At 50.1% G+C, this 11,058-nt stretch overlaps 1 protein-coding gene across 1 annotated transcript in view; it reads left to right on the forward strand.

Annotated features, from left to right (window-relative positions):
- PPP4R4 (protein phosphatase 4 regulatory subunit 4) overlaps positions 1 to 3,543 on the forward strand; it is a gene marked incomplete in the record, with an annotated part of 152,861 nt that extends 149,318 nt beyond the window's left edge. Inside the window, 1 exon segment of the mRNA XM_073610080.1 lies at positions 2,639 to 3,543. Within this exon segment, the coding sequence (XP_073466181.1) occupies positions 2,639 to 2,663 (25 nt within the window).
- Positions 3,544 to 11,058: the final 7,515 nt, after the last annotated feature.

The raw sequence follows: 11,058 nt of genomic DNA on the forward strand, positions 1-11,058 counted from the left end.
TAAAAAAATTTTTTTTTTTTTTTTTACAATTATCGCTCTTTTTTTGTTTATAGCGCAAAAAATAAAAAAACCCAGAGGTGATCAAATACCATCAAAAGAAATCTCTATTTGTGGGGAAAAAAAATTATAAAAATGTCGTATGGGTACTGAAAGGAAATCGTAGGTTTTCTGGACGACCACCCCTCTATTAGGGACACCAACAGGGCCCTCAGATATCTGGAGACACCAGATTAAACAAGAGGCAGGGTGTGCGTTCATAAAATCTCTGCCTTTATTAGGTGGGTTACAGCTTATATATGGTTCAACACAGGGGCGTTGCTGGGTCTACAAAAGATCTGGATCTAGAGCCCATAGCAGCGTAGTAAAGAAAGTCATACGCTTGGGTGGGCATACACATGTATATACAGTAATATACGTGTGTGTGTGTGTATATATATGTATCCCCAGAGAGCCCCCCACTTATATCAGGGTCCCCAGAGAGCCTCCTTCTTACATCAGGGTCCCCAGAGAGCCTCCTTCTTACATCAGGGTCCCCAGAGAGCCCCCCATACTTCAGGGTCCCCAGAGAGCCCCCCTTACATCAGGGTCCCCAGAGAGCCCCCCCTTACATCAGGGTCCCCAGAGAGCCTCCTCCTTACATCAGGGTCCCCAGAGAGCCTCCTCCTTACATCAGGGTCCCCAGAGAGCCTCCTCCTTACATCAGGGTCCCCAGAGAGCCCCCCATACTTCAGGGTCCCCAGAGAGCCCCCCTTACATCAGGGTCCCCAGAGAGCCCCCCCTTACATCAGGGTCCCCAGAGAGCCTCCTCCTTACATCAGGGTCCCCAGAGAGCCTCCTTCTTACATCAGGGTCCCCAGAGAGCCCCCCATACTTCAGGGTCCCCAGAGAGCCCCCCTTACATCAGGGTCCCCAGAGAGCACCCCCTTACATCAGGGTCCCCAGAGAGCCTCCTCCTTACATCAGGGTCCCCAGAGAGCCTCCTCCTTACATCAGGGTCCCCAGAGAGCCCCCCCATACATCAGGGTCCCCAGAGAGCCCCCCCTCCTTACATCAGGGTCCCCAGAGAGCCTCCTCCTTACATCAGGGTCCCCAGAGAGCCTCCTCCTTACATCAGGGTCCCCAGAGAGCCCCCCCATACATCAGGGTCCCCAGAGAGCCCCCCCTACATCAGGGTCCCCAGAGAGCCCCCCCCTTACATCAGGGTCCCCAGAGAGCCTCCTCCTTACATCAGGGTCCCCAGAGAGCCTCCTCCTTACATCAGGGTCCCCAGAGAGCCCCCCTTACATCAGGGTCCCCAGAGAGCCCCCCCTTACATCAGGGTCCCCAGAATGCCCCCCCTTACATCAGGGTCCCCAGAGAGCCCCCCTTACATCAGGGTCCCCAGAGAGCCCCCCCTTACATCAGGGTCCCCAGAGAGCCTCCTCCTTACATCAGGGTCCCCAGAGAGCCTCCTCCTTACATCAGGGTCCCCAGAGAGCCCCCCCTTACATCAGGGTCCCCAGAGAGCCCCCCTTACATCAGGGTCCCCAGAGAGCCCCCCCTTACATCAGGGTCCCCAGAGAGCCCCCCCTTACATCAGGGTCCCCAGAGAGCCCCCCCTTACATCAGGGTCCTCAGAGAGCCTCTTCCTTACATCAGAGTCCCCAGAGAGCCCCCCTTACATCAGGGTCCCCAGAGAGCCCCCCCTTGCATCAGGGTCCCCAGACAGCCTCTTCCTTACATCAGGGTCCCCAGAGAGCCCCCCCTTACATCATGATCCCCAGAAAGCCTCCCCCTTGCATCAGGGTCCCCAGAGAGCCCCCCACTTACATCAGGGTTCCCAGAGAGCACCCCACTTACATCAGGGTCCCCAGAGAGCCCCACTTATATCAGGGTCCCCAGAGAGCCTCCCTTACATCAGGGTCCCCAGAGAGCCCCCCACTTACATCAGGGTTCCCAGAGAGGCCCCCACTTGCATCAGGGTTCCCAGAGAGCCCCCTTACATTAGGGTCCCCAGAGAGCCTCCCCCTTAAAATCAGGGTCCCCGGAAAGCCTCCCCATTAAAATCAGGGTCCCCAGAGAACCACCCACTTACATCAGGGTCCCCAGAGAGCCTCCCCTCACCTTGGGGACCCCTGCAGAGACTCGGGGCTATGGGCCCAAAAGCTACCCCCTAGTGACGCCACTGGTTCAACATACCAATAGAAAGAGGGGAGGGGGGAGTGGTTAGTCAATGATGTATTGGTATAAAATATATGGGTTATACAAGTCAATGACCCCTAAAATACATTCATCATGAGGTTACAAGAGTTAACAGGCCATCATCCTGTCCCATGGCCCACAGAACAGAGAACAGGAAAGGACAAACCAACCCACAATGATATATATATATAGAGTAGAGTGCTGGTGCAAGCATTTTTCTAAGCATTCTTTTATAGCTGAAATGGCAAAACATATCAAAGCACATCAAAAATGGCGTCACAAAGGTTTGGGCATATTATTACAGGTACAGCGTAGCATGACCGCGCAATTGTCATTCAGAAGTGTGACAGCGCTGAAAATTTGGCCTGGGCAGGAGGGGGGGGGGGTGTTAAAAAGTGCCCGGTATTGAAGGGGGTTAATAAAGTCAGGACTAAAATATATATTTATTCCTTTATAGGAAAAACAGGAAACCTAAAGCTTAGCCAGTCCGGCCAGCTTGGCGCGAACCAAAGAAGCATTGAGGCACTGGAAATTTTCATCGGATGTTTGGAGCGGGAAGAGCTGGGCGTGGGAAGCGCAGAACGGACACAACTTACCTATACTCGGGCTGACGTTCCTCCGGAAAGGGCGAAACTCTGCTTATAAATGTCATGACTTGCACGGCGGTTACCGTAAAACCAAAATGGCCACCCCAAACCACAGCCACCTGGGACAGATAACTTTCTGTATCCCGGTTCCTTGGGTCCTTTAAGTTGAAGAGTCTTTGCAGAGAGGTTCCTCTTGAAAGCTCGGAGTACAACCTCAGACCGCGCGCGTCCTAAGTACAACTTTTTTTTTCTTTTTACAAAATCGTTACTCTGTGCCCGCCAAATCGGCTTCGGTGATGTACATACTTTATTTAATATCTTTTTGAGTCTTTCAAATTGTATTTTTTTTTTCTCTTTTTAGTGGATCTAAAATCTCAGCTTTATGTTCCTCCAAGTTGCTGTATCATTCTTCCCTCCCTCTCCTTGCGCCAACGGCCTACGCTCAGAATGAACGCAAATGATACAGCCGACTTGTAAAAATGCCAATATGTACGCACTATGAAGCTATTGTAAGCTTCTTTATTTGCAGCAGAATAAGAAATATGTATATTCATATATATAAAAAAAAAAAGAAAAAAAGAGAAAGTATTTTTTTTCATTGTATCAAAATTCTAAAATGGTAAAATGAACTTGGAGCCCTGGATGTTTTTATGTGTGCGCTTTTTACGAGGTCAATAAAGAATCAGTAAAGAATCAGTAAGTCTATGAGACGGTTGCCTGCATGATTACAGATATATGTATTCCTCAGATTGTTTTAGTTCTGTATATTTTATAATTAAATGGTAAGAAAAGAATAGCCGAGTGCTCTTTATATCTTACAAAAAAGAACTAAGTTGGGCCAAGTGGAGCTCCAGCCAGAAAAAAAAGCAATACACATTGTACAGTGTCTTGAAAAAGTATTCACACCCCTTGAAATTCTCCACATTTTGTTACAATCAAAAAACATAAATGTATTTTATTGGGATTTTATGTGATAGACCAACACAAAGTGGCACATAATTGTGAAGTGGAAGGAAAATGATAAATGATACAAATAAATATGTGAAAAGTGTGTGTGGGGGGGGGGTACATTTGTATGGCGCCCCCCGGAGTCAATACTTTGTAGAACCCCCTTTCTCTACAAGTCTTTTTGGGGGTGTCTCTACCAGCTTTGCACATCTAGAGAGGACATTTCTGCCCATTCTTCTTTACAAAATATCTCAAGCTCTGTCAGATTGGATGGAGAGCGTCTGTGAACAGCAATTTTCAAGTCTTGCCACAGATTCTCAATGTGATTTAGGTCTGGACTGTGACTGGGCCATTCTAACACATGAATATGCTTTGATCTAAACCATTCCATTGTAGCTCTGGCTGGATGTTTCGGGTCGTTGTCCTGCTGGAAGGTGAACCTCCGCCCCAGTCTCAAGTCTTTTGATAACAGGTTTTCTTCTAAGATTGTCCTGTATTTGTCTCCATCCATCTTCCCATCAACTCTGACCAGCTTCCCTGTCCCTGCTGAAGAAAAGCATCCCCACCACATGATGCTGCCACCACCATGTTTCACGGTGGGGATGGTGTGTTCAGGGTGATGTGCAGTGTTAGTTTTCCCCCACACATAGTGTTTTGCTTTTAGGCCAAAAAGTTGAATTTTGGTGTCATGTGACCAGAGCACCTTCTTCCACATGTTTGCTGTGTCCTCCACATGGCTTCTCACAAACTACAAACAGGACTTCTTATGACTTTCTTTCACCAATGTCTTTCTTCTTGTCACTCTTCCATAAAGGGCAGATTTGTGGAGAACACGACTAATAGTTGTCCTGTGGACAGATTCTCCCACCTGAGCTGTGGATCTCTGCAGCTCCTCCAGAGTTACCATGGACCTCTTGGCTCTTCTCTGATGAATGCTCTCCTTGCCCGGCCGGTCAGTTTAGGTGGACGGCCATGTCTTGGTAGGTTTGCAGTTGTGCCATACTCTTTCCATTTTCCGATTATGGATTGAACAGAGCTCCGTGAGATGTTCAAAGCTTGGGAGATTTTATTATAACCTAACCCTGCTTTATACTTCTCCACAACTTTATCCCTGACCGGTCTGGTGTGTTCCTTGGCCTTCATGATGCTGTTTGTTCACTAAGGTTTTCTAACAAACCTCTGAGGACTTCACAGAACAGCTGTATTTATACTGAGATTAAATGACACACAGGTGGACTCTATTTACGAATTTGGTGACTTCTGAAGGCAATTGGTTCCACTAGATTTTAGTTAGGGGTATCAGAGTAAAGGGGGCTGAATACAAATGCCCCTCCCCCCCCCACACTTTTCACATATTTATTTGTATCATTTATCATTTTCCTTCCACTTCACAATTATGTGCCACTTTGTGTTGGTCTGTCACATAAAATCCCAATAAAATACATTTATGTTTTTGGTTGTAACATGACGAAATGTGGGAAATTTCAAGGGGTATGAATACTTTTTCAAGGCACTGTATAGGAAATGTATTACCTTCCGATATACACTTAACGGCCACTACATTAGGTCTCCCCTTGCTAATAGCGGGTTGGACCTCCTTTTGCCTTCATTCTTGGTGGCATAGATACAACAAGGTGTTGGAAACGTTCCTCAGAGATTTTGCTCCATAGTGACCTGATAGCATCACACAGTTGGCAGATACCAATCTGCCGTTCCACCACATCCCAAAGGTGCTCTATTGGATGAGATGTGATGAGTGTGGAGGCCATTGGAGTACAGGGACCTCATTGTCCAGTGGTGAGATGATTGGAGCTTTGTGACGTGGTGCATTATTCTGCTGGAAGGAGCCATCAGCCCAGATAGTGAGCAACTGTGCTGCAGGTTTAAAAATGACTTGCCAAGCTATTGCTAGACTTTCCCGGCTTCACAAGTTTCACAATTGAAGTCCGCATTAGACGACTCCAGTTTATTGTTCTTTGCAAATATTCTGCAAGTCTGCTGCAAGTTCTGGTTCAGTTATGTTGTGCATATAGTCATCCCACCACAGGAGGCCGCTGTGGCTGAATTGTCATGCTGTAGACTTGCAGAGCTCTTGCTGTAGACTCACCTCTGCAACTTTGCTCTCGCTAGAGACTTACTGCGCAAATTGGCTACAAATTGGAAAAGTGTCAACTAGAACTTGTGCTTCAAGAGTTCTACAACCTGCCAGTGAAAATGTGCAGCAAGTTAAACAGACTTACAATTCAACACCGCCACAAATTTGTGGCAAGTTATGCCTGCTATCTGGGAGAAGATGGGGGACAATGTAGTCATAAAGGGATAGAGATGGTCAGCAACAATACTCAGGTAGGTCGTGGTGATTAAACCCCATCCCCCACACCATGACACCACCACCACCAACCTGAACCGGTGATACCCCATCCCCCACACCATGACACCACCACCACCAACCTGAACCAGTGATACCCCATCCCCCACACCATGACACCACCACCACCAACCTGAACTGGTGATACCCCATCCCCCACACCATTACACCCCCACCACCAGCCTGAATCGGTGATATCCCATCCCCCACACCATTACACCCCCACCACCAGCCTGAACCGGTGATACCCCATCCCCCACACCATTACACCCCCACCACCAGCCTGAACCGGTGATATCCCATCCCCCACACCATTACATCCCCACTACCAGCCTGAACCGGTGATATCCCATCCCCCCCACCATTACACCCCCACCACCAGCCTGAACCGGTGATACCCCATCCCCCACACCATTACACCCCCACCACCAGCCTGAATCGGTGATATCCCATCCCCCCCACCATTACACCCCCACCACCAGCCTGAACCGGTGATACCCCATCCCCCACACCATTACACCCCCACCACCAGCCTGAACCGGTGATATCCCATCCCCCACACCATTACACCCCCACCACCAGCCTGAACCGGTGATATCCCATCCCCCACACCATTACACTCCACCACCAGCCTGAACCGGGGATATCCCATCCCCCACACCATTACACCCCCACCACCAGCCTGAACCGGGGATATCCCATCCCCCACACCATTACACCCCCACCACCAGCCTGAACCGGTGATATCCCATCCCCCACACCACAACACCCCCATCACCAGCCTGAACCGGTGATATCCCATCCCCCACACCATTACACCCCCACCACCAGCCTGAACCGGTGATATCCCAACCCCCACACCATTACAACCCCCACCACCAGCCTGAACCGGTCATATCCCATCCCCCCCACCATTACATCCCCATCACCAGCCTAAACCGGTGATACCCCATCCCCCACACCATTACACCACCACCACCAGCCTGAACTGGTGATATCCCATCCCCCACACCATTACACCTCCACCTCCAGCCTGAACCGGTGATATCCCATCCCCCACACCATTACACCCCCACCACCAGCCTGAACCGGTGATATCCCATCCCCCACACCATTACACCCCCACCACCAGCCTGAACCAGTGATATCCCATCCCCCACACCATTACACCCCCCACCACCAGCCTGAACCGGTCATATCCCATCCCCCCCACCATTACATCCCCATCACCAGCCTGAACCGGTGATACCCCATCCCCCACATCATTACACCCCCACCACCAGTCTGAACCGGTGATATCCCATCCCCCCACACCATTACACCCCCACCACCAGCCTGAACCGGTGATACCCCATCCCCCACACCATTACACCCCCACCACCAGCCTGAACCGGTGATACCCCATCCCCCACACCATTACACCCCCACCACCAGCCTGAACCGGTGATACCCCATCCCCCACACCATTACACCCCCTCCACCAGCCTGAACCTGTGATATCCCATCCCCCACACCATTACACCCCCACCACCAGCCTGAACCGGTGATATCCCATCCCCCACACCATTACACCCCCTCCACCAGCCTGAACCTGTGATATCCCATCCCCCACACCATTACACCCCCACCACCAGCCTGAACCGGTGATAACCCATCCCCCACACCATTACACCCCCACCACCAGCCTGAACCTGTGATATCCCATCCCCCACACCATTACACCCCCACCACCAGCCTGAACCTGTGATATCCCATCCCCCACACCATTACACCTCCACCACCAGCCTGAACCAGTGATACCCCATCCCCCACACCATTACACCCCCACCACCAGCCTGAACCGGTGATACCCCATCCCCCACACCATTACACCCCCACCACCAGCCTGAACCGGTGATATCCCATCCCCCACACCATTACACCCCCACCACCAGCCTGAACCGGTCATATCCCATCCCCCCCACCATTACATCCCCATCACCAGCCTGAACCGGTGATACCCCATCCCCCACACCATTACACCCCCACCACCAGTCTGAACTGGTGATATCCCATCCCCCCACACCATTACACCCCCACCACCAGCCTGAACCGGTGATAGCCCATCCCCCACACCATTACACCCCCACCACCAGCCTGAACCGTTGATACCCCATCCCCCACACCATTACATCTCCACCACCAGCCTGAACCGGTGATATCCCATCCCCCACACCATTACACCCCCACCACCAGCCTGAAACGGCGATATCCCATCCCCCACACCATTACACCCCCACCACCAGCCTGAACCGGTGATATCCCATCCCCCACACCTAATAAAGTGGCCTGGTGGGTGTATACTATTGTGCAAAAGTTTTAGGCAGGTGTGATGCTGTAAATGAAGAATGCTTCCAAAAATCTAGTATGTAGTTTTAATAAGTAAGTATTAACGATTTATTTTTATCAGTTAACAAAATGGAAAGTAAAGGAGAAGAAAAATCCAAATCCAACCAAAGGGTGACAACCCTTTGCCTTCTTCTAGGTAGACTTGCACACAGTTGGTGAACGATCTCAGCAGGTAGGTTGTTCTATGTACATCCTGGAGAACTAAGCGCAGATCTTCTGTGAATGTCGGCTGCCTCCAATCCTTCATCCCAGACAGACTCCATGATGGTGAGATCAGGGCTCTGTGGGGGCCAAACCATCACTTCCAGGACTCCTTGTTCTTCTTTACACTGAAGATAGTTCTTAATGACATTGGCTGTATGTTTGGGGGGGGTTGTCCTGCTGCAGAATAAATTTGAAGTTGAAGTCTATGGGACTCGAACGTTCAAAATCAAAAGTGCTCATTTTAAAGGCTAATTTGCATGGTATTGTCCTAAAAAGTGTTTGGGGACCTGGGTCCTGCCCCAGGGGACATGTATCAATGCAAAAATAAGTTTTAAAAACGGCCATTTTTTCGGGAGCAGTGATTTTAATAATGCTTAAAGTAAAAAAAAAAGTGTAATATTCCTTTAAATTTCATACCTGGGGGGTGTCTATAGTATGCCTGTAAAGGGGCGCATGTTTCTCGTGTTTAGAACAGTCTGACCGCAAAATGACATTTCAAAGGAAAAAAGTCATTTAAAACTACTCGCAGCTATTAATGAATTGCCGGTCCGACAATACACATAAAAGTTCATTGATAAAAACTGCATGGGATTTCCCCACAGGGGAACCCCCGAACCAAAATTTAAAAAAAAATTGGCGTGGGGCCCCCCAAAAATCCATACCAGACCCTTATGCGAGCACGCAACCTGGTAGGCTGCAGGAAAAGAGGGGGGGATGAGAGAGCGGCCCCCCTCCTGAACCGTACCAGGAGACACATGCCCTCAACATTGGGAGGGTGCTTTGGGGGTAGCGGCCCCAAAGCACCTTGTCCCCATGTTGATGAGGACAAGGGCCTCATCCCCACAACCCTTGGCCAGTGGTTGTGGCGGTCTGCGGGCGGGGGGGCTTATCGGAATCTGGAAGCCCCCTTCAACAAGGGGACCCCCAGATCCCAGCCCCCCCTGTGTGAAATGGTAAGTATCCCTACCATTTCACAAAAAAACTGTCAAAAATGTTAAAAAAGACAAGAAACAGTTTTTGACAATTTCTTTATTTAAAGCCTTCTTTTTTCCATCTTCTTTCTTCTTTCTTCTATCTTCCTTCGGTTTCTTCCTCCATCTTCTTCTTCCTCCGATCCTCTGCTTCTTTCTCTGGTGTTCTCGTCCGGCATCTTCCTCTGCGGCGTCTCCTTCTCTTCATCTTCTTCTCTTCATCTTCTTTTCGGGCCGCTCCGCATCCATGAATGGATAGGAGGCTTCCGCTGTGTGGCACTTCTCGTCTTCTGATGGTTCTTAAATAACAGAGGGTGGGGCCACCTGGTGACCCCGCCCCCCTCTGACGCACGGGGACTTGACGGGGACTTCCCTGTGGCATTCCCCATGACGTCAGAGGGGGTCAGGGTCACCGGGTGGCCCCGCCCTCCGTTATTTAAGAACCGTCAGAAGATGAGAAGCGTCACACAGCTGGAGCCTCCCATCCAATCATGGAATGCGGAGCGGCCCGAAAAGAAGATGAAGAGAAGAAGATGAAGAGAAGGAGACGCCGCGGAGGGAGATGCCGGACGAGAACACCGGAGAAAGAAGCAGAGGATCGGAGGAAGAAGGAGATGGAGGAAGAAACCGAAGGAAGATAGAAGAAAGAAGATAGAAGATGGAAAAAAGAAGACTTTAACTAAAGGAATTGTCAAAAACTGTCTCTTGTTATTTTTAACATTTTTGACAGTTTTTTTGTGAAATGGTATGTACCCCCTTACTATTTCACACAGGGGGGGGGGGGGCGGGATCTGGGGATCCCCTTGTTAAAGCGGGATTCCAGATTCCGATAAGCCCCCCGCCCGCAGACCCCCACAACCACCGGCCAAGGGTTGTGGGGATGAGGCCCTTGTCCTCATCAACATGGGGACAAGGTGCTTTGGGGCCGCTGCCTCAAAGCACCCTCCCAATGTTGAGGGCATGTGGCCTGGTACGGTTCAGGAGGGGGGGGCGCTCTCTCGTCCCCCCCTCTTTTCCTGCGGCCTGCCAGGTTGCGTGCTCGGATAAGGGTCTGGTATGGATTTTTGGGGGGACCCCACGCCAATTTTTTTTTTAATTTTGGCGCAGGGTTCCCCTTAAAATCCATACCAGACCTGAAGGGTCTGGTATGAATTTTGAGGGGGACCCCATGTAATTTTTTTTTTAAATTTTGGCACGGGGTTCCCCTTAATACCCATACCCATACCCATACCTGACCTGAAGGGTCTGGTATAGAATTTAGGGGACCCCCACGCCAGTTCTTTTTTTAATTTTGGTTCGGGGTTCCCCTGTGGGGAAATCCCATGAGTTTTTATCAATGAACTTTTTATGTGTATTGTGGGACCGGCAATTCAATAGCCGTGAGTAGTTTTATGACTTTTTTTCCTTTGAA

This window comes from Aquarana catesbeiana, linkage group LG13 (genome assembly GCF_042186555.1).
Source record: "Aquarana catesbeiana isolate 2022-GZ linkage group LG13, ASM4218655v1, whole genome shotgun sequence".
Taxonomy (NCBI): domain Eukaryota; kingdom Metazoa; phylum Chordata; class Amphibia; order Anura; family Ranidae; genus Aquarana; species Aquarana catesbeiana.